Source organism: Vanessa cardui, chromosome 16 (assembly GCF_905220365.1).
Source record: "Vanessa cardui chromosome 16, ilVanCard2.1, whole genome shotgun sequence".
NCBI classification, from domain to species: Eukaryota; Metazoa; Arthropoda; class Insecta; order Lepidoptera; family Nymphalidae; genus Vanessa; species Vanessa cardui.
The window spans coordinates 6,934,553-6,959,360 of NC_061138.1; the positions used below are offsets into that span (position 1 = coordinate 6,934,553).

General features: G+C 32.9%; 4 protein-coding genes across 5 annotated transcripts; 2 read left to right on the plus strand and 2 right to left on the minus strand.

Annotated features, from left to right (window-relative positions):
• Positions 1-22: 22 nt before the first annotated feature.
• Positions 23-4,446, minus strand: LOC124536379. Its single transcript, XM_047112910.1, has 5 exons — positions 4,128-4,446; positions 2,883-3,022; positions 2,065-2,159; positions 1,579-1,708; positions 23-115 (listed from the first exon to the last, which is right to left on the minus strand). Exons 1-5 carry the CDS (start codon positions 4,381-4,383, stop codon positions 23-25), a joined length of 714 nt encoding a protein of 237 aa, XP_046968866.1. The 5' UTR covers positions 4,384-4,446.
• A 783-nt stretch (positions 4,447-5,229) lies between these two features.
• Positions 5,230-10,466, minus strand: LOC124536225. Of its 2 annotated transcripts, XM_047112715.1 has the most exons (6): positions 10,327-10,466; positions 8,850-9,200; positions 7,588-8,772; positions 6,522-7,322; positions 6,141-6,433; positions 5,230-6,014 (listed from the first exon to the last, which is right to left on the minus strand). In XM_047112715.1, exons 2-6 carry the CDS (start codon positions 9,195-9,197, stop codon positions 5,405-5,407), a joined length of 3,237 nt encoding a protein of 1,078 aa, XP_046968671.1. In that variant the 5' UTR covers positions 9,198-9,200; positions 10,327-10,466; the 3' UTR covers positions 5,230-5,404. The 2 variants fall into 2 exon arrangements, with proteins under 2 accessions (XP_046968671.1, XP_046968672.1); XM_047112716.1 differs by lacking the exon at positions 6,522-7,322.
• An 8,369-nt stretch (positions 10,467-18,835) lies between these two features.
• Positions 18,836-19,727, plus strand: LOC124536274 (signaling mucin HKR1-like). Its single transcript, XM_047112785.1, has one exon. It carries the CDS (start codon positions 18,884-18,886, stop codon positions 19,631-19,633), a length of 750 nt encoding a protein of 249 aa, XP_046968741.1. The 5' UTR covers positions 18,836-18,883; the 3' UTR covers positions 19,634-19,727.
• A 2,143-nt stretch (positions 19,728-21,870) lies between these two features.
• Positions 21,871-23,193, plus strand: LOC124536506 (cuticle protein LPCP-23-like). Its single transcript, XM_047113062.1, has one exon. The coding sequence runs from the start codon at positions 21,955-21,957 to the stop codon at positions 23,110-23,112; it is 1,158 nt and encodes a 385-aa protein (XP_046969018.1). The 5' UTR covers positions 21,871-21,954; the 3' UTR covers positions 23,113-23,193.
• Positions 23,194-24,808: the final 1,615 nt, after the last annotated feature.

Below are 24,808 nucleotides of genomic sequence, written 5' to 3' on the forward strand. Positions count from 1 at the left end.
TCGTTTTATTACATTACATAAATTATATTTTATGAACTCCTTGTTGTGAGGCAAACTTTTTGGCCAAATATGGGTTTGTTTCTAAATCTGATCGGCCTTGTTCAATGTCCAGTTTCTATAAAGTACATGTAATATTTAGTTACCATATTACATTAATTTGGTTATTATTTAATTCCTATTCTCTTTGGTACAATGAATTAGCATAACATTTAATAGCATAATACATTGACTAATTTATTGAATATAGTTAAAATGGGCAACTATTATTTGAGCTGTAATTTATTAGTCTAATTTTGAGTGGTTTAAATTGTAAAGTACTAACGTAAAGTTTAAATTGTAAAGTAAAAATACACACTATATGATTGTACATTACATATATTGCATTTATTATTACTACATTTATTATCCATTGCTACAATATAAGATAATACCACTAGATTGCTACCAACTAGTGCTTGCTACTTCCTACTTTATATTTTACGAAAATTACCAGTAGCTTTCGTAAAATATAAAGTGTAAAAATGTATGCACAGTTAATATTTATTTTTATTTTCAGGTATATATAATATTAGAATAAGATTAAGTATGCCAATTCAATAATCTGTGAATTTAATTTTATGCAAATTAATAACTGATCAATAAGGCTCAGATGTTTATATTTATAAACGTCACTATAATTTTATTTTATTTATAATCAAAATGTTGGAATACCAAAAGAAGTCTATTTGTTGAGAACAAATCAAATTATTAAGAAATCGTAAAATTGTCTATATTTAAATCTCTTTGTCTTGATTACGTTCGGGCGGGCCCTATGTTGAAAAAATACTATAATAATTAGTAGGTATATTGTGAATAAACATTTGTGCAAGACTTATCAACTAAATAGTGATAACAAGTTTTCGTCTCTTCTTCGAAGTGATATTGACAATGGACATATAAAACCTTATTTAATTAATTTTATTTTATAAAACGTATTTAATTAATTTTATTTTATAAAACATATTTAATTAATTTTAAATTGACGACCTCCATGGTCGAGTGGTGTGTACACCGGTTTTCATGGGTACGCTACTCTGAGATCCCGGGTTCGATTCCCGGCCAAGTCGATGTAGATTACCATTAGTTTTCTATATTGTCTTGGGTCTGGGTGTCTGTGGTACCGTCGTTACTTCTGATTTCCATAACACAAGTGCTTCAGCTACTTACATTGGGATCAGAGTAATGTATGTGATGTTGTCTCATATTTATATATTTATTTATTTATTTATAACCAGAGCTATTAAGTAAATTGATCACATGGTGCAATATTAAAAATATTAATTATTCATTTGCATGAAATGTTACGTTCGTTTATAGAAATATAGAAAATTGTCAAAACATTGGTGTTAACAGAAAAAAAAAGTGTATATCTAAAGATTTGTCAATTGCATATTCAGATCAATGAATTTGTAATTAACGAATGTTGAGATTGACTTACTAAATTAATACTGTTTTCTACATTCTTACTTTTAATGATGTAGCTTCTAACTACATATAGGTTGTAACATAAATTATTAATGTAGCGAATAACTTTATCACCTTCCAGAATTCACGCATCTCTTGCACTTCCTCTTCACGTTGTACGAAATATTGTCGAACAGTTTTTTGTATTAATGTTGCTGCATATTCTTCAGTCCATAGCCAAGACTTGGGATAGTACGGTCGCGGTCTAATTTGGAAATATAAATTAAATTAAACGTTTTTATAAAATTTATAATAATTACATATTATAAAATAAAATTGCTTTCTACGTATCCTTAGATCTTTAATATTACATAACGGATTTTGAAGCGGTTTTTTTAATAGATAGATCGATTTAAGAGGAAGGTTTATACGTACAATACATGCACAATATTAAGAGCTTTTGAAGTGACGTCGTAAATAAACACATTTTTAATATCGGTATTGCACCCTTGCGAGTCGGGTCGGGTAGCTAATAATTACTATAGTAACATTTCTAGTTTAGCTAATCTTTTCGCAACATATTTAGGTTATAATAGTTTTTCTATAATGGATATGACTTACTTTTTCTTCAGATGCTCACGAACCCATGGCATGTTGAACAAATGTAAATTATGCAGTTTACGCTCCGGATGACGAGGGTTATTATTCCAAAGTATCTGTTAAGTTATTTGTTAATTAAATGCTGTCTACATATTTGAAATCTAATTAATAAAAATGCCAAAGTGAGTTTCATTGTTTGTTCCACTTTATCGTCTTTACTTAACTGATCACAGTGAATTTTTTGCGTGCATGTTTCAGGTAGGGAAGATATAGGGCACCTAACACTAGTACACGTTTCTCAAACGTACAATCAAGAAATAGGGTCAAGAAATCGTTATTTAAAATTTGCAATATAAAAAGCTACTATTTTTATTTTGATTTATAAACTTTCCTAATAAACGTATACGAGGAAAATCATTAGTAACTATAACTACTAAAGTATTTTGTAAATTAAGAAAATCGACGATAGTCGGACTGAAAATTAAATTCTCTTTCTGTACATGACACAAATTAAATTTAGTTGCAAAATTCGTTCTAAAAAGCCAGTATTGTTAGTTGTCTAAGGCTCAATTTTCTCGGGCTGCTGCTAATATATACCTGAGAATATGTAAATGTTTTGTTACATCGTCAAAGGCAGAAACCGTTTATTCATTCGCGCTGTACACTTCCTTGTTCATTTCTTGCTAAATGTTATGAAATTGGTATCAGTGTAAACGTGGCTTAATTTCTCAAATAGAGGGAATAAATACTTTAAATAAAATTGTGATCATTCGTTCATTCACTTCTCAAAATTGATCCATATCAATTTAATATAATATATTTGCTGACTCAAGATATACCTGTACGATGTGATCGATGCCATTAAAGAAACACTTTTGGCTCTTTAGAGCGTCCCAGAGCTCAGCTTTATAAAGAGTTTCCTCCAAAGCTGGTATAAGATAAACGAAAATTTTGTCTTTTATGTAATCATTTTCAGTTTCTGAAAAAAAAATACGTTAAGAGTGATAAGTCTCTCTCGAAGCACTAAGGGATTGACTTTCTTATTATTATGGATATTATTAATTACTTAAGGAATCAAGACTGGGGAAGTGCGTGAACATAAATATTGCGCCCGCTCTTGTATTGTTTGCAACAAGATTCCCATATATTAAAGTGCATTTTGTTCTAACCTTGCTTAATGCATGCTAGAAGGCTATGTATGAATAGTCGTCTAGTATCCCTATACTATATGAATTTTTATAATCCTTAGTATTCATATTTAACATGTTTAATAGTTATTATCTCAGAGTAACGCAACGCGCGTGACAGCCGAGCTAGCCGATTTTAGCTCTTTTTTCAGGGCTCGGTAAAAACTATAAATAAAAGAGCTACAGTTCCGGGAGTGGGGACTTTTTCTTAGCAAATTTCATGAACTTTTCAGATATTTTTACAAATTTCAAGTACTTTGCAAATTTTCCGAGATGTTAACAAAACTAAACTCCCATTTTTCAAGTGAAAAGGAAATGGGAGTTTAGTACCTTTTGCAATTTTTTTCAGTGCCTTTTCGGACTTATTCTTAAACTCTAAGTGAAAATATGAATCGAATGATACCTTGGTCGTCATTTTCTGAGAGTTGAAAAATTTTAGAAAAAAGGTAGGTACGTGTGAACCAGATTATAGGGTGTATGTCGGAGAATTATTTTATAATAAGTATTATAATATAGTAAATTAACAGATTTATAAACTTAATAGTATCACTAAAATATTTTGAACAGTAATTTTCAGTGAATAATATTAAAATCGTAGTGTAACACAAATATATTTTTTTAGTTAAAGGATCAAGATGGATTCGATAATGAATTCCAATTTGAATATTTTTGTATGTCTTGTAGTTCAATGTAACTAAAGCTATTTTTTCCCATAAAATAAATATGCTTACAAAAGGCCGTTAATACTTGGTTACCAATATTTGCTTTTACACAGATATTTTATATAATTCGTTGGGTTAAATTTTTTTTTACACAACCAAATTAGGGTTATTCATAAACAACATTTATACCAAATAAAATATAACTACATAAGCAACCAATAATAATGGAACTAACTTAGAAAGGGAGGTTTATCGAGTGGTTCTTTGATGCTTTCTACATAATTTTCTATTTCTTTTAGTTTTCTGTCACTTTCTTCCAGAATTTCTGTCCAATTTGCTTTATTGGTTTTTTTAATCAATATTGGGAACTCAATTTCTGAACAGGGCAGACTATCCGGTAACGTGAATGCGGCCAAGTTTTCTCCCAAATCATTTACGGCGGATTTTATCTCCTTTGCTTTGCCTTTACGATCTGTGGCTTTTCCTGCCATTGAATTTAGGAATTTTTTCTACAGTAAGAGTAAAATATAGATTTTTTTTATTGTTATAGTAATAATAGCTAACAAGTTATGTTTGTTTATTCTTTGTCGCATAGATAAATTTAAAATCAAAGTACATATATCGTATGCCTGTCAATTTTTTTTTATTTTTATGACATTTAACAAAATTACATATTCTTTTTGCTAAGTAGGTATTAATACTGAATAACATTTGTAAATCGTGAATCTTATTCCTTCAAAAAGGTAAATATCGTAGATTATTACAGAAATTTTGTAAGTAAATAGAAATACTAAAATAAAAGTACTTAAGTCTTTTGAATAATAATCAGAATGTGACGTAGAGAAGTAGCTTTATCAACTCACAGAAGTTGTGATAGAAATTGATATGATTTAAAAAAGGAAACATCTAAAGGAATAATATATTTTTCTGTCCACTACGTATTGGGGTTTTTGTATCTTGAAATTATTATTGATTAGTAAATCCTAAAGTATATTTTGGACCGCAATTCTTATTCGCAGTTTCAATTGAATGAACTGGAAGAAATTTTAACATATTAAAAAAGCCTTCTCTTTATCTTTGAGTAAGTTTGTTTCATGTAATTTAATATATAATGTAAAAAGTTACAGGATCAATTAAGACCACTTGGGCTAAGCTTTAAGCTTAGATGGAGGGGTACATATGAATTAATTTTTTTTATTGGCATTGCTCGAAACTAAGTTTATTAAATAGAGCTGTAGATATATACTTTGTTTTAGAGTATTGTTTGTATATAGGTATGCTTAAATATTACGGGGTTACATTATTAGAAATAGAAGGAAAACGAAAATTAGAACAAGTTTATTTTTAAATTAGTTTATTTTACAAATAATTGCACAAGCATTTACTTAATATCTCTGGACCTTACCGTCCAAAGGTTGATAATAAATTAAGAATTTAAATAAATGTCTACATTCTAAAATTCAATGGAATATAATAAAATTGACATTTGATGTACTGGATATTTATCTTCTCCTAATAATGTGAAAACTTTCCAGTAATTTGTGAGATCCAGTCTAGATAGTGAGCAACTTTCACGTATACACCTGGTACGCCTGGTTGCCCACAACCAATACCCCACGACACAACGCCGACCAATTGCCAGGTGCCACTGCGTTCGCACACAAGGGGACCACCACCGTCGCCTTTGCAGGCATCTTTGCCCTCTTCACCGCCGGCACAAATGAATCCAGGGTTAAGCTCATAGTTGTACCCTAATCGTGTCTGTCGTAATTGTTGTTGACATTGTCCATGAGGCAGTATTGGCACATCAACTTCTTTCAGTATATTTTGGTACTTTCCATTTGAACCAAAGGCATCCTTTCCCCATCCGGTAGTCCAACATCTTTGTCCACCATACTCGGTGTATTTATCCGGAAGGCAAGCGGGACTGATGTGAGGATATTTGGTCCAGTCAACAGGGTGCTCCAATTTTAAAATAGCAAGATCGTTATCTAACGTTCCAGCGTAGTACTGCGGATGTACATGTACAGAAATTACGTCTCTTTCGATGTAAGGGTAGAATTCAACATCATGATTTACATCCCATTCTCCTAACCGCACTCGCAACTCGAATCCTTTGTATCTGTAAAATAAAAATATATTATGTAATTATTATGTAAGAATTGTTTGGAGAACAATGCCGGAATATCAATAGTTTGGAAGACATAGAATAGTTTAGAGTTTATATGTGTTATGAATTGATACTTACGATTTTATGCAATGAGCTGCGGTCATAATATGGAGTCCGTCAATAAGTGTTCCACCACAAACATAAACCGATTCCTTAGGATCTTTCTTTAAAATAGCGGCTTGCCAAGGGTATTCGCCAAATTCACTGTCACCGTCTACGTAAGAAGGAGTTTTGATTCTTCCATTAACACCTTGAGAATGTCTTATTCCACACTGACCGCGATTTGAGGCTTGGGGACGAAGAGGGCGGCGGCAGCATACTTGGTTTTGTTGACATTGAGGAATTTGCGGGCGACCAAAGTAACCTTGACGCTGAAAAATAAAACAATAAGTATCTCTTCGACTCAGGATAATAAAAATTTAATGTTAGTAGGATTGTTGTTGAATTTCGTTGCGTTACCTCTTCTATGTTTTTGGTTTTAGGTACATCTGTGATGACATCCCTTTTCTTTCTCGACTGAGGAAAACGAATGGTTTGGCCTCCCCGGTTAGCCCCAGGATTGGAGGGAATGGTAAGGGAACGTGAATATGCATACCGATTGGCATAAGTATTGTCTCTATTATTTTCACTAAAGTTAGCCGATCTTCCAAAGCCATAGTTTTCATAATTATAGTTCGGATTTTGATCGAAGTAATGATTATCATTATCGTCGTCATAGTAATCATCGTTATCATGCGGTGCTTCAGGCAAATGTTGTGGGTTTATACGGTAATGGTTATTTTGATAATAGGAATGATGTGGGGAGTAAATTGGGGGCCTATTAATACCATAATGTTCAGAATTAAAAGGAGGAGTATGTGTGTACGGTCTATGTACATGTTGGTTGAAATATGGATTGTAATGGTGATAATGTTCATGTTTGTTTAAAAGATATTGTTTTTTCTCGTGAAACAAATGCCCTAATTTATTAATTACATGTTCGTTTGGTGTAACATGTAAATTTACAAATGGTTTTATTAATTTTTCTCCATAATCATTTTTCGTTACTTGAATGGCTAATAGTGGATTAACAGATAGTAGTCCTAGATTTAGACCACCTCCGTTCAAGGCAGGACCATATGGATTGTGTAAAGGATTAGAATTGTAGGGATTAATTGGATATCCATTAGAAGGCTGGGGCAACCCAAAAGAGACACCAAACGTGGGCTGAACTTGTTTGTTGCTATTACCGCCATTTCCACCAGCAAACCCGAGGAGGCGCTGCAGTAATATATATTTTATATTTAAGTATATATTTTGATTTTGTGTTAGATTAGTGTCAATGCCCATTGTTTAGTTTTTCTTTTGTGAGTAATTTCAGTCAGATGTGATAAAGGTTTTTGTTATACAATTCCATCTGACTGAAATATATTACCCCAGACCTAAGTTGTATGGAAAATGAAAATGACGATTGATATGGAATGATAGGTATTCAACGAAACTAAATATGTTAGTTGTGTAACTCTTTGTTAAAGTTTTCACTTACCGGTTCAATTTCTTTTGCTTCTTCCTTGTCTTTCAGCTCACTAACGTCTCTTTTACTGATCTTTTTAATTTCAGTTACGTTTTGTTTAGTATCTGTCTCAGATGTGGTTTTGTTTAAATTGTCCAATTGTTCTTCCGTCAGTGCTGTAATTTCACTGCCCTTGTTACGTGGGTCAATAGGCAAATATAAGTCATCTCTGCGGCCAATTATTTCCTGGCTTGGACATTGGTCGTAATTTACACAAACACATTCAAAGCCTTGTGCCTTAGCTTCATGATAGTTTTGTTGATAAAGATTATTTTGTCCAAATGTAGCAGGGCCTTGATTGTACAGATTATTACTAGACCCGACATTTAATTCTTTTTTGTAAAATTCTCCACTTTGAGAAGCATACGAACCTAAAGAATTACCATATCGCTGATCATCAAAAGCATTGTTACTAAATTGGTTCGGTAACCCTTGATTTTGAATATTGAGACCTCCTTTATTGTAGTTATTGTGGCTGAATTGTGATCCGTATATGGTATCTGTTTCATAAATTGGTTTGCTATTGGAAGTAAAACTACCAGTCATAGGTCTAAATCCGCCTGATGTTACGGAATTAAAGTCTCCTCCCGATGATGTAATTATGTCAGAAGATTCTTGTGCGTGTACTTGAGATGCTAAATGTCCTACAGATCCAACTGGTATAGCCACTGGTTTTATAATAACTTTAGGTTCCTTATCGGTATCACCGTGGACATAGTGATGATGAACGTGTTGCTGGACAATTTCAGTTTTGGTGTTTGTGTTTGTATTTGAAGGTACTTTGTTGTAAGAAGGCTTTGAATGTTCAAAATTATATGGTTCATTATTTGCGTAGCTTGGTGGCTTAGTTACATAATTTCCCTCATATCCATTGTATGAACCACTGCTTTGAGAAAATTGGTAATTATTTCCAGCGACACCATATTTGTCAGCGAAACCGGGTCGTCCATTTCCATTGTAGTTTGGTCTCTTTGGCGGATACTTTTGAGGACGCGGAGGATAATGCATGGGTTTGGGTGGTCCATAAGCTCTAGGTGGTCCTCGTATCGCTATGGAGGCTACGGGTTTTCCAATAGGCTTAATGTCTACAGGCTGCGCATAAATCAGTTCATCCGGTGAAACGTATGTCCTTTTTTCTTGAGACTCATCATCTTCACACTAAAAGGAATTCATAAATATTAATATATATAGAAAAAAAAATTTGCTCTGATTTCATTAAAAAGAAATTAGTCTACCTGTATAAGTCCTAATGTGCATAGACGACCTTTTATTAAATTTCTTGCTTCTCTGTCGTCTCCGGCATCTAATGCTTCTTTAATAGTTGGATCACTATATACATCATCAAAACCACTTAAGCTTCGGCCTTGTTTGCTGCTTACTAATTCATCAACGATATCGTCAAGAACTGTACCATTTGTGTTAAAATGTTTGTCTTGTGCATCAATTATTTCTTCGCCTTGTAGTAACTCCGTCGACTTGTTGATGTTATCATTTTTTGTATTGTCGTCTCCACCCCAAGACCAATCGGCTGATATATTCGCTATTGTTAATAGCAGAACACAACAAAATATAAACCACCGCATGATCTGCAAAATAAAAATATAAAATAAATATGCGTCGAATCATGCAAAGTAGTGTAAATGTTGAAACATGAGTACGTAGGCGGAGAAACACTTTTACTTTCGCGGACAGCGGTTATGTAAGCTTCCATAACGCCGGGGCTTCGTTGTGACGGTTCAAGCAAGAGTGCGTCTGCGAAAGCGCTCTCACGTGTTTCGTAAAGGCATTATTATGTATGACAATAATATTTTAATAGAAACAATTAAAGAAGAAAATATTTTTGTTTGGTCAGATAGATCGTTGTTAGATATCGTTCAAAAGATTAGATTTGTATATTGATGTTCATATGATGTGTCACTCATTGTTTTTATTTTGAAAGTGTTAATGATGTCAGTGTCGCCAAAAACTAGCACAGTTGTCCATCGACAAGCTCCTCACGTACCGACCGGTGCGTCATAATTTCTCGTAATCGGAATGATGTAACTTTCAAAATGTAATTCTCTTTCTTTATGCAATATATTACGGCACAGAACTTGCTTGTTACTTTAACACTTCAATAAATTTTAATTACGTCTAACAAAAATAATAAATAAATTGTTATTTATTATTTTTAAACTGCTAGTAAAACAATTTTATTCAACAAACAAAAAACTATGGAATACATGAGAGAAAATACGCTTGTGTGAAATGTAGAGTCTGTGTGATTAAAAATCTTTAACAGACAAGTGACTGGATGGGTGGAATTTACAATTTGCATCTTATCAACCTTATGCAGGATCCGTTATACGCAGTTTGTATAAGACTTTCTTCAAAGTTCGTTTAAAGTGAAAGTATAAGATTCACTTATAGCAAATAATATACGTTGAAATTAAGACTACATGAATAAATGCAGTAGTTGTTAACTATTTCATCTTCTTCTCGTTAATATGCGTTTTTTCGAAAGAAAATAAACATGTCAAGTCGCTTCTCGTTATAATCAAATGTGAATTAGTAGATTATATTTTGTTATTGTTTCAGAGATATCTCGATGAAAGTTATCTGACTGTTTACACTTTGAAATCCTGTTCACTTCGATCACTTAATCATAATCCGTATTAAATGTAATTATTAGTTTAAAATCATCTTTGTTTTAATTAAACACAACAAACTTACTTGTTTTGTTACACTTTCTTGTTAATCACTTAAAAGTCTATTATGCTTGTTTTCACTACTTCACCGGCGCTCTGAATGCGTCCGAATGACTGCCACATTTACCACCACGACGCTTTATACTTCGACCAACGTAAAGATTCACGCAGTTGGATTTTGTAAGATAATCGACTCAGACTCCTACCAAGATATCCGTTGAAGCAACATTCACTAACATTTTTGTAGTTCTAGTGAGGCAGTTATCGATACGATGTATTTTATTTCGATTTAGTGGTACAGGGTATGACGTCTTTTTTGTCATTGATTAACCCTATGATCCATTCATGCTTGGGTTCTGAGTATGTATTGCCAAATGGGGATAAAATTGAGGTCGTCTTGACGGATCTCATGTCTTTTCAATGTTGTTATTTTTTTCCAATGAGTAGCAAAATGTTTTTGACTAGTTAGCTAGAAGAACTATGATTTTCCGCACATGATATTCAGGTTTTTAATATTTCTGATTATGGTGGTATTAACAATATCATAACATAAATAATGAATATAGGGCCAGGTATTGCTTCTACTGGTATCCATTCAGTCCAATTATGTTACTTTGTAGGGAATACATGAAGCCTATTTTATATTAATTCTACAAAATAATTCTCAGAAAACATTAGGCCATATTAATAAGATAGAACGCTGTGTTTTAGAAATATAGAATAAAGAGACTCGTACAAGTCTGCCTGCGGATAAGTATCTATCACTCAGGAAAGCGTTTATTTTTTTTCTCACAATACAATAGTGCTTTATATTGTTCTCATAGTATAACGAGTTAGTTAACTGGTGAAATTACTGGCACATTGTCATTATTTGATTATTTGAAGTATGTGTATTATGTACTAGCTGCTGTGCTTGGTTTCTTTCACAGCAACAGTCACCGCTCTGAACTAGTGGGTGCCAACGTGAACTCTCCTTGCTTCGCAATAATTGGGTTATCTTTCGCAAAAAGAGTTTTGTTATATGAGATTTGCAGATCCTGTGATGAGATGTTTATACATACATACATAAACAAACTCTTCAACATTATGTAATGTTGTACTTTTCGATGACTAAAGTAACTGAAAGACTATTTTTATAAGCATTTGGTCTTTCTGTTGATAAGTGGATAACCAATGTAGGATACTAGGATGTTATGTCCATTGTGCCTGTCGCACTCACCTTTCAAACCGGAACACAATAATACTAAGTATCGCTGTGTTGTAGTAGAATATGTGATGAGCGGGTGGTACCTACCCAGACGGACTTGCCCAAAACCCTATCAAGTATAATTAAATTATTATGATGTCCCAACTGCAATAAAAATATATACTGCAAAACCTTAACTGTTTTTAATATTGAAGTATTTATGTAATAAGAATAATTTGAATACAATGTCTCCATTGTGACATAAGGTTATCTAATAAAGTACGTCTGCGATTCCTAGCGTCGTATAATGTAGGTTATTCGCTCTTAAAAGGATATAATGACTTTAAAACGCTTTCACTGTTACCTCGTAAACCCAAAAAGGTTAACCAGATACATTTCTTTGAAAAATAGTATTCAAAATAAGAATATTAATAGTATGAAATAATTTTGCTCAGAGAGAGTATTTTAATTTAGGTTAGATTAAGTTAGTACGCATAAAAGACTTCAACGCGCCCATGTAGAGATTTCATAAGAATGACTTATTAATAAGTAGTATAATTAATACACTAAATATATATTCATTAAAAACATATTCTATTTTAAATGTATATTAATTATTACATAAATAAAGTAATGTTATTGAATAGCAATATATTTAGTTTGTAAATTTTTATTATTTATAAAGATGAATAACTAAAATTCCTATAAACTAGGTATAGGTAGGTAAGGTAAACTTTTTTTACTTTTAAATAATATTCATATTGTGATTAGAAGAACATATGTTAACATTCTTTGTTAATAATTATAGGTATTGTCAACAGCTATAGTCAGGCAATTGAATATACAAGTTGAGTAACATTACTCTGAGGTCTGACACATATTTTCAAGGTTTTCTGCAGGATTTATTTTGGACATTGTGTGTTTGCACAAGACGGGCTTTCCAGGGCAGCGTGAACCGGACCTGTGCGGGCGCAACAATCTGACGTTAACGCTTGAGCTTGCGCAAGAGTTCGCTGAACCATTTCTATGTCTTGCCGCATTGTGTATACTCGCCGGCTTACTTAGGGTAAAATGTTTTGTAACATGATATTTATCATAGGGTTCAATAAATAAGAAATAATAATAATTGTACCAAAAAAGACTGAAAATATCGCGACAAAATTTGAAGTTAATTGGATATCTAGCGGATTTCAAACGGAAACAAAATAGCAGCATAATATACTAGCGAACATAATGCCATAGCGTTCTTAGATGATACGCTTTCTGCGTTAGTTGAAACGTATTATCTGTGACAATCAAATAGGATTCATATATTATATGATGAACAACGCTTGTATTTTATTAATACTTTCTTAGTGTAGGAAACTCTAGACGCGCCCCTCGCCATTAAATCTACCTTTGATGTAAATTTTAATTTTTAACGAATGTAACACAGTCTTGAGTAGTAAAGTTACATTAGCAGTTCTTTAAAAAAAATAAAATATCGATTAATATGGATCGATATCGATTAAACTTGAATTGACAATAAAATGAAAGGCTGTTCTTTAAAGAGGTTAAGAGCTTATTCCTGAGGCTGTTTTGTTATGGTGTATATGCTCATTTAAGGCTGAGACCGCAAACATATAAAATAAAAAATTTTTTTTCTTAAATATTCTACAGGCTATCGTCATATCGATTTGAGCAGCATTTTATTATAAGAAATTACATATGGAAACATTGCATTTTATAAAATACATATTTAATGCACAATAGGTAAAAAGCTTACTCACTTTAAATTTTGTTTTAGTTAAGATGTGAAAAGCTAATATAAGTAAAAGAGCAATCCAAGTTTCATAGGTTCATATAAACAGTGACCCTCTTGCTACACTCTCGCGGAGCTGAGATCATCGGCACCGCGGTTATGTAATAACCGCTTGCGGCTACTCACTTCGGAACGTTATTTACATTTTTTATGCTATCTTCTGTCTTCTCGTGAAATGAATCAATCACGATGTAGGTTGTTAAACCTATACAACCTATTTCGTGGAATGTGGTACTGTTTGTTTTTTTTTTTGATTTAAAAAAATATAAAAAGTAGTTTTTTATGTTTGTTTTGAATTGTACATAGTAGACTAATAAGTACTTTTGAAGTGTTTTCTCATAAAAAATCTCCATTTGTTTGGAACTAACATCAATCATATCAATTCATTATAACAAACATATTAACATAGATGTAAACAAATCAAGTATGTCAATTTTATTCTATTTTAGAATTTCTGTCAATAGCCATATTCAAATATTCATTTCTGTAATAAATTCTTAAAGACTCTTTAGGAAATAATATTAACTACTAATATTTTTACCGAATTACTGGAAATTTAATGTTGCAAGTTGAACACGGGTTTCCCGAATGCCGTCTATTGCAACTCGCAGTGGAGGCCGTACAAGCCTTATACAAAGACTAAAAACCTGTAGAATTGTCCAATGTATATATTTTATATATCATATAATCATAAATTATGAATGATCAAATATAAAAATAACAAATTGTGTGAAGTGGTGAATAAATAACTCGTTTAATAAATATCGTTTCTTAATATTATGCTATAATTGTATTTATTCGAAGATGTTCATAGTTAGATGGTATTGAATTTATTTTTGGTTTTAATAATGTCTTCATTGCATAACAGCGAATATTACGTAACAATAAAATGGTATAACTAAATCGTTATTGCGTCATGAATATACTTCCATCAAGGCGTATTCCTACACCGGTGTTTGACGAGTATTTTTTGTTTATCAATAACAAATATTGAATAAAACTTTTAGTAGCACGGAGTCTCGTGGTTTTCGCTGCGCCGATTTGTTCGATGACCTACATTTCGTTGATTGAACGGCCCGCCACGTAACAGTGGGCTTCCCTGCGTTCCTGTCAAGGTCTATTTCGTACAGGGACACTATTAGGTTTTTACGCTTATTCATTTAATATTTCGATTGCATGCTAAGTGCAATTACATCAAGTGTAAGCACAACTACATAAAATGTAATTTTCATTATTATAACTTAACTTATATCGTTATATCAAACTTAGATTATAAATGTGAAAGTTAGTTTGTGTATTTGTTTTTTAATTGAGCATACTGGTACTCTGCTATAAATAATCGGACATAGGGTACTTATAGGTAACTTGCCCCTTTCCTATCATGCACGTGTTTAATCGGGCACGCAGATAAAGCCGTAGGTAGAATGAGTACCGAACATATAAAACGAAGTTTGATTGATATATAGCTACATATTTTTATTTAGATTTGTTCCTATAATAATTGTTTCTTCAACAACAACAGCCTGTAAATTCCCACTGGGCTAAAGACCTCCTCTCCCTTTGAGGAGAAGGTTTGGAATATATTCCACCACGCTGTTCCAATGCGGGTTGGTGGAATACACATGTGGCAGAATTTCTATGATATTTGTCACATGCATGTTTCCTCACGATGTTTTCTGGCCTGGGTTTGAACCCGCAATCATCGGTTAAGATGCACGTGTTCTAACCACTGGGCCATCTCGACTCCTTGTTTCTTCCATTGTAAGCAATACATATATGTGTTGTTGATTGGCTCGTTTGTGCAGAGTTCAAGTTTGTTCAAGTGATACGGGAAGAAAATATCTGAAACTAAATCTCTATTTCATACATCACATATAATGTGTTTTATGATCAGTGTTATACTAGTACGGAAGTTAATAATCATACCATTACATGCCATTACTAGATCCGATTTACGATACTTCCTGCTTTACGATACTGCTCTCTCTAAGATACATTACTTGATGACTCATAGTGTAAATGTAAATTTAAGAATAAACATCTTATTTGTGGACAACGGTCCGCTCAAAGTTTCAACACTGCGACTACACCCAATTGAGCCTTTTTTAACCCAGCACTAATTTGAGACTTTCCATATCACAAATCAATATCGTCATAAATATCTAAATTATAGCTTTTTATCACCTCATTAATAAGTACAGTAATGGGGCATAAACATTGCATACTCTATGCGATACCCGGAGTACCTATCAAATGATATGTAAATCATTTTGTTTTTCTAGATATTATCATACATATGTATCTTGGCGTTTAGAGAAAATCTTTCACTCTACCTAAGGAAAGAAGGCCTCAGGTCTTCATTTAAATTTAAACAGTACCGATGATCATGCAACACGAACAAGTTTTCTCACGATGTAGTCATCAAGCGACGAGTATGAATGATATACAAAAGTGACGCCAGAATACTAGACTCACGTGTTTTACTTAATTAACTACAAGTTGTATAATAAGGTTTATATAATTATAATATAAAGTATTCGTATTACAAAAAAAAATATGATATTCAATACCTGTTTTATAAAAAAATTTGGGGTTTTATCGGTATCGGGTTGCATGCACAAGGCGATATTTGTAGTTGGCCTAAATGGCGAGAGTGGATTCTTTTTCTTTAAGTTTGTATAGAAGTAGTAAGGCAAAAAAGGTTTCTTTTTAAATTGGTCATATTCTGTGTATTATGAAATATCTATGTATATGTGTTCAAGAAGAAGTTGTATTAATTTTGGAAGCCTGTTTAAAATTTACATATGTATATACCTATGTCGCTTAAAAAAACATAATTGAAAAAGATTTACCAATAAATATTTTCCCGCATATTTTACTATTAAAACTATTTTCAAAAGCATATGTGTTATTGTGTTTTTTGGATTGATGATTACCGTATGAAATTGCCGTCCAAAGTAGTAAAAATAATATCGATAGTAGGCCGTGCTTTTTTGAATATTTCAGATGCTTTCAGACAACTATTAAAAAATTATATAATTTAAAAAATCGCTGTAAAATAATTAAAGCAATTCGATATATCGTTTAAGAACAACTAAATTTAACCTGAAAACGAATCGAGTCTTTTCCGAATGAATTATTTATAACTAACTAATTATTAACTATTCATTAGTAATTATTAACGGACTAATATATATTTTCCCATAGACATTTAATAATTTGAACGTTTGAGAAACTACTTAGAAGTAGCAAAAACCGCAGAAATATAATTATAAATATATCTAACATAGGCCAGTGTTAAAACTCAACATATTAACAAATTATGTTACATAATTTGGTTATTATCATTACGTTTTATAATTGTTTCTAAGTTTTCTTGTTGTATGAAAATTTCCTTTTATAAGAAAAAAATATGAATTCGTTTACTGACATCTGTTGTATCATAATAGCACTTAATAGTTGGAACGTGAATAGGAGTTGGTTTAATACATAACCGTGCAATTTTACAATAAACTGGCCGCGCAGTATTTAGTTCTTGCAGTGGCTACTAGATGGCAGTGCTATATTTGAATTAATTTACGACTAACGTGATGATTCTTATTATATTTATTTCAATATTACTTCTCTTACAAATATATCTCATATCTAATGAGTAATTCTTATAATGTTTATTTATGTATATATTTATTTAGTATATCACAGAAATGTCTCAAATGGTATTAGATAAGTTTTCCTTTATAAATTTACATATAAATAAGCTGTCAAAAAAAAAAATATATATCATGAAAATAAAATTATACCTAATTATTTTTAGAGCAAAAGTGGCAGGTTTTTAAATTAACATGGTGGAGCTCCACCCAAAAAAAAAATAAAAAAACATGGTAAATATCCCGAAATGAATAACATTAATAATAAAAGTGGCAGGTACTATTAATAATTTAGAGATTATTATTGTGTATATTTAAATCATTATAAGTTTAGATTTAAAGGATCTCTCTATGCAATATTATAGTGTAATAGACTGATGTACACATAAGGGGTTAGAGTTACTGTTCGTTAAATTTTATAAACGATTTTCCATTAATTATTACAAGTACACGAACAAACTTGATGAAAGGAGTGACTACAGAGATTTTTATTGCTTTTTCTTGGTAGAGTCTATATTTCGAATTAAATTAAAATTAATCTCGTAAAAATACGTACTTACTTGTACTTGGTAAATAAAGGAAATATAATTTATTTAATATTAATATTTTATTTTATAATAATTATTATACATTAATTATTTTTTTAATGATGAACTTTATGAAAATTTAACAGTTCTCGATACGTAAAAAAGCTTAAAATAAATAAATATATTCAATGGAAGATTTTTTATTTAAATAATAATTAAAACAAACAATACAGTTCTATACACACATGCACACTACCCATATGTATGTGCACACTTTAAAGTTATGTTTAAATATTTTTTGTTAATAATAATTTTCCATTTCCATTATACTTCTATTAAGATTTTTTTTTCATTTTATTTTAATTACTGTAATCCTATGTGGCCTTATAAGTTAAGCTAAACAGATATGTAAAGAAAAATATTTCTAACGCTGATGGTTACAAATAAAATCATTGATACTACAAAAAACTTTCAAAGTGGATCTCTTATTCATTTCTTTCAGATTAATGTGAAAAAGATAGTCATCAAGTTAGCGTTGAATGTAAAATATAAGAATAGTTACTGATTCTCAATATTGATAAATCACCGTAATTAATGTTTAATACTTAACCTGAATGATTTTTATAGGTAATAGGTAATATAGCCCTAGGCTGACGTTGGGTTCGAAGTAAACAGTTTTCTTTTTAATTTTAGACTTTAAGATTTCTTATAAATCACAAACATTAGTTTATACATTGGTAGTAAGATATTAAAATACATTGAGATGCGTGCTTGGACTATCTCTATCTAGAAATAGCTAAAGGCAGAACGCCAAAATAACATTTACTACAAATTTTGTCGTTCTGTTTGTTCCGGCTAATCTCTAGAACGGCTGGACAGATTATGGCAGGACTTTTACTGGCAAATAACTGATATAATAGGGAATAACTTAGGGTACAATAATATTTTTTTTTGTTATATTCAAAGGCGTACAAGGTCGCGGACACAGCTAGTATTTCTATAAACATCTTGTTTTACATACTAATTTAATAAACATGTAATGTAAAAAAAAACGTTAATAGCTCTTAATATTAGTTTGCATTGAATACCGGACATTAGTTTTAATAAATGTATATCCTATTACATCCTGTTTCGACTTTAGCATTTGATATTATTCATTTACAAAATGTCAATTGCCGCAAGTTGCTACTTAAACAAAGCGACGTATCAACATCGACCTTTTTAGACGCCTTTTTCGGCGATAGGTTTCAAGGACACCAACATTTATGTTCCTGTACGCCCAGTATTAAATGATCTAAATAAAATTTTGCATAGATTATACACACTTGTATAAATAGCTGAACATCTATGAGATGATCATCAGTCGACCGTGACGGTTTGAAGTGATCTTCCTAAGACTCCTTACACAGACCACGTTCAAAATGAGATCGCTGGTGGTGTTAAGTGCGTTATTTGCGGTATCCATTGCTGCTCCATCGTATACATCTGATGTGCTTACTGCAAGTGCATTGCATTATCAAGCAAAGGTTTACGAGCCTGTAGTTGAAACTCACGCATTATACGCAGCACCTTCTACTGTATATGCAGCTCCGGCAGCTGTTTCTCATCAGTCTCGAGTAGATGTGCGTACTTCTTCACCCACGGTGGTTGCCGCCGCACCTGCCGTTATTGCTGCACGGACTGTTGTAGAACCGGCTGTTGTGACACCTGTACAGACCGTGGTTGCTGCTCCCGCGGCTGTATCTCACCAATCCCGTGTAGATGTACGATCATCAGCACCAACAGTTGTAGCAGCCGCACCAGCCGTTGTTGCTGCAAAGACTTACGAACCTGCACAAACAGTTATTGCTGCCCCAACTTTGGTTAATGTGGTTCCATCTGCAACCGTCTACGCGGGAGGTTCTGCTGTGTCCCATCAATCCCGAGTAGATGTTAAGACATCACCTGCTGTGGTTACAGAACAAGTAGTTGAGCCTGCATATGTTGCTTCACCCGTTGTCGAAGTTGCTCCAGCTGTTGTTGATGCCCGATCTGTGTACGTGTCTCCTAACGCAGTTTACTCTACCGGCTCAGCTGTTTCGCATCAATCCCGAGTAGATGTTAAATCTTCACCAGCAGTGGTTTCAGAGAAAATAGTTTATGGTCCGTCAGTATACGCTACGACTTGGTAACGAAAAAAATCAATCAATATCGATCCTTTAAGAAATACTTGTCATGTTAAAAATGGTCGTAATTTTCTTGAAGGAAATAAATTGAATATTATTTAAAACATGTTTGTATTTTATTATCGTATATTTATAATTTTAATATATTTTTAGTTTTTATGTTTTTGCGGAAATATGTAATTATATGCATTATTATTCATAAAAAATTAAAATCGACTTCAAAATTGACTTTCAAAATCGCTTTAAAGATATAAAAAGAAAATAACAATGTCCAATATCCAAAAAAAGCGATGGGCCCAGGATCTACGGATCTTGGACCTATGCGATATATTTGTAATTTAATTTTGCTGACCCGTATAAAATAATTGTTATATTAAGCGTTTCATATGGTTAGGAATTGTCCTTTAGTGAAATTGTCAAATGTTTTACCTGTATAATTATATAATGTACCTATAAGCTATGCTTAATTCTTTGTTATTGTTTTAACGCCGTAATTAAGAATTCCGATTAACAGAAAAACCAAGTATTTTTGTTGTGTTTTAACAAGTAGGAACTCGAAGCTAGCAAGCTTTCAACCATAAAATGGAAATATAACTGAAAATCCAGATTTATTTCAACTGTTATGGTTGAAAGCTACAGGCAAGACTATTAAATTCTATCTGTGACAATTATTTTTTCTTTATTATCAGTCTATTGTACGATTATATAAATCGACCTCGGTCCCAAATAATTCGAATTATCGATGTTCCACTGTAATTTTATAAATAAACAAATAGATCCAAAAATAGTTGACTAGTACTATTTTATTTACTATGTAAAATTTTTATCAGCAGTGGTTTCAGAAAACATAGTTTAAAGTCCGTCAGTATACGCCCTAGCGTACCTATTGCTATTTATTACCAAAGTTCTTATAATATCCATCTTCAGTAAGAAAAAGTATTAACTCAATACAAGACTTAAGTTTACAAGTAAGTGTTGTTTGGAAATACGATCATCTTTAGATCTTTTCAAACAGAAATATAAATCTTTACAGTGTAAACAACGACCTAAAAAAATGTTCGTTTCTTATTTCTTTCGCCGTTTTCTTCTCGGCCTTTTTCCGAACCGATGGTAGATTATTATTGATAAAGTAAGGGTAATGCATTTTGAATTATAAACATTCTGACTTTTATTTATATTATCCGGGTAGGCACATGACTCCACTCCACTGATGGTGAGTGGAAATGGAGTCCAAACGCTAAGACGACTAGTACGCACAGCAAGAATAAGCTGCAATAGTCACTCACACAGTCAATGCCTCTTTAGGCCTCGTATGAAGGCACCCAGGGTATAAGATTATTACTTTAAGTAATAAGTATAATGTCTTTAATCCAATGTATTAAATAGATATTCAGTTACTTTTCCGACTGATAATGCGTTTAAAATATGTGTAAATGTTCAAGTCCAGCCAGGAGGATAACAAAAAAATATTTACCTATATAAATCAAAATGTATGGCAATAATAAAATGTAATATGTAATGTAAATACTCCTTATCTATTTAATGAAATTATTATTATTATACTCAAAATTCTGTTGAACTCCTACATATAAGACTTAAGTCATTTATAGCGAACGTATCTTTCATTTTTTAGAGGTCGACTTAAAAGTAAAGAAAGGTTTATTAATACACTATTCTAAAAGTATTGTCGATTTTTTTTTTATTTCGATGTCATATGTATGTATACGTATATTGTATTAGAGTAGAATATATTTTTATAGACTTAACTATAATATATATCTAGATAAGTCTGTTGCTTATACAATTAAACAATACTTTATCATTTGTAAGATCTGTACGTTCTAAACAGAATTTACTAATTAATTATTAATAAAATATATATTTTGTTTTATAACTATTTGGTCTAAATAACATATCAATGAGGCAATTGTAACTTTATTTTTAGTAAAAAGTGAAACACATTTATTACAAGGTCTTCAATCTTCATGAATTTAATGCAATTTGCTTAAAATCTTATTGTATCTGTAAGTTAATCAAAACCAGGAAACAAAACACAAAAACAAATGATTGTTATGTAACATCTAAATACCTTTAATTATAAATCAATTATTTCACACACCGGAGGCACAAGGAACAAACAAGGCATAACTTAAATATGACACTTGACATTGGCCTTTCACTCATTATTAATTTTAAGACCATGTGTAAAATTGAAATCTGATAATGCTGTCAGTATAAAAACCGCCGAGTGCAGATTAAAACTATCAGTCGGCCGAGAACGGTTTGAAGTGATCTAGTTCGTCAGAAAAACACAGACCACGTTTACAATGCAATCGCTGGTGGTGTTCTTTGCTCTCGCCGCTGTGGCTTGCGGCTCAATCATCCCGTTGGCGCAGCCCGCGCATCACCCCGCGCTGGTGCTGGACCCCCACGGTCGTCCCCTCGACACCGCTGAAGTCATCAACGCTCGCGCCGTCCACCTGCAGGCTAAGGCTCTGGAGCCCGTTGGACACGCCGCTTACGCTCCTTTGGCCCACGCTGCCGTCGTAGCCGCCCCCATCGCTCACTCCGCCATCGTCGCCCCCGCAGTGGTCGCCGCTCCTGCTGCCGCTGTGTCCCACCAGTCTCGTGTGGATGTGCGCACCAGCCCCGCCATCGTAGCTCACGCCGCTCCCGTCGTAGCTGCCGCTCCCGTCCTCAGTGCTCACTCCCTCGCCGCTCCTTGGTTGGGACACTCCGCTCACGGACTCGTTGCCCACGGACTCGCTGGACACGGACTCGCTGGACACGGTCACTACCTCAAGAAACGTTCCCTGGGACACATTGCCTACAGCGCTCCAATCCTCGCCCCCTCTGCCGTGTCTCACCAGTCCCGCGTTGATGTCATCTCCAGCCCCGCTGTCGTGTCTCACGCCGTGGCCGCCCCAGTGCTGTCTCACGCTGTCGCTGCGCCCGTCGTAGCTCACGCCATCGCCCCTGCCGCGGTATCCCACCAGTCCCGCGTTGATGTGCGCACCAGCCCCGCCATCACCGTCGCTGCTGTCGCCCCTGTCGCCCACAGTGTCGTCGCTGCCACTCCTCTTATTTCTTCTCACTCTTACGCTTCTCCTTTGTTGAGCTACTCCGCTCACGGTCTTGGTCATCTTCTTAAGAAACGCTCTCTTGGTCACCTGTTTTACAGCGCTCCCGTCGTCGCCCCTGCTGCGGTCTCTCACCAATCTCGTGTTGACGTAATCTCCAGCCCCGCTATTGTTTCTCACGCTGTGGCCACTCCAGTGCTGTCTCACGCTGTCGCTGCACCTGTCGTAGCTCACGCTATCGCCCCTGCCGCGGTGTCTCACCAGTCCCGTGTTGATGTGCGCACAAGCCCCGCTATCACCGTCGCGGCTGTCGCCCCTGTAGCCCACAGCGTCGTCGCTGCTGCTCCCCTCATCCACGCCGCTCCCTTGGCACATGGTGCTAGTCACTTAGTTCATAGCTGGTAGAGAGCTAATCTGGCGAACTATCAATAAAAATATAACAATAATATAAAAATATTTATATACAATAAAGTATTTTACAACAAACTGTTATTTTATTTATTATTTTTTGACCCGAATTAATATTCTAAATACAGTTAACATTTTCGATTTTTCAATGCATTTGAATTGCGTAATAATAATATATTTAATGTATTGTCATTGATTATAAGAACAAAATTTTAATTTGTTTGATCTTTACATCAACAAAACTCTAATTGTTTATTCTACTACTACTGCTGTTCTGATGACAGAATAATAATAGAGGTAAGATATAGACTAATATAAAGTATTTTAGAGAAATATAAATATATCCCAAACACATTTTTATAACAACAATGTTTTACCAAAAAGTTTGGTTTAATAAGAAAATTGGGATGAGAACATAAATCTAGGACTTATTTAAGTCTTGTCTAAGAGTTGCAATTATTATACAATATATATAATCGTTTCTTTCAAAATGACTGCATATTTTATTACGTGTATAGCCTAAGTATTATTCCCAGACAAAATTACAGAACAGTTAGTAGTCGTAATATGTTATGTATTTGGTTAAAAATACGGTGATATAATTACCGTCGTTGCAATTATACTTCCGCCTTTTTGCATTCAAAACAAATAATATACAATTACACGTAATATATGTTCAAAACATGTGTGATAAAAAAATAGGTATTTAGTAAAACTATTTTTCAAAATGCCATAAGGATGTGTCTGGACAGCTAATTTTTTGATGCAATATATAAGGCCGGAGGCGTAAGAATGAAACAAAGTTTCTTAAACACATGTTTATTGGAATGTTAAGCAATTTTACAAACCACGATAGGTATAGCAGACAGAGAGAGATATACATGCTTACATCTATACATATATATAACACATGGAAATGTATATATATATAAGAAAACGTCAATCTTACGCGACTATTATTATGTACATATATGTAAAATATAAGAGAATTTCATAATTTTGTGCCTTGATTATAATCGACTATGTACGTTAGTAAAATTCAAACTAGCATTTATTCTACTTTTTTACGACTAAGAGTTAGCAACAAGTACCTACGTTTTTTTTATAATAACAGCTTAACTGGTAATATACTTTCGATAATACATACCTTTCTAAAGTATTATTATATAGCCTCGGCGATTTTTATAACCTTTATTTTTTAACACCGTTTTATGAGCATAATTTCGTTTTTTGACTTAATTATTCATTATGTTATACATTCCGTACAACGAAGTGAAGGAAAAATTTTCGAGGAAGTACTGTACTGTCCAGTACCTAGTTTACATGGAATAATACAATCGAAGTCTCTCTATAATTCGTTGTGCGTTAATAACCATAGTTATCAAAAAGTAAATGAATAATGAATTTTCTTATATGTTAGTGTAATCCTAAGACTAAATGCTATCCAAGAAAAGAGAAAGACAACGTCATAGACGGGAAGATTTCAAAAGAATAGAAGGTTCTACATGGATAAAAAAGATATAAGACCTTATTTTATTACCTTACCTTACTTTAGGTCTGCCCTAAAGCTTCAACAAGTCAATCATGGCCCAACTGATGTCCAATATTAAAATTTAGTATAAGATAGAAATCTATTAATATTATTCTTTTCAATTCAATTCTTTATATGTAAAAAATTGTTAACCATATTATT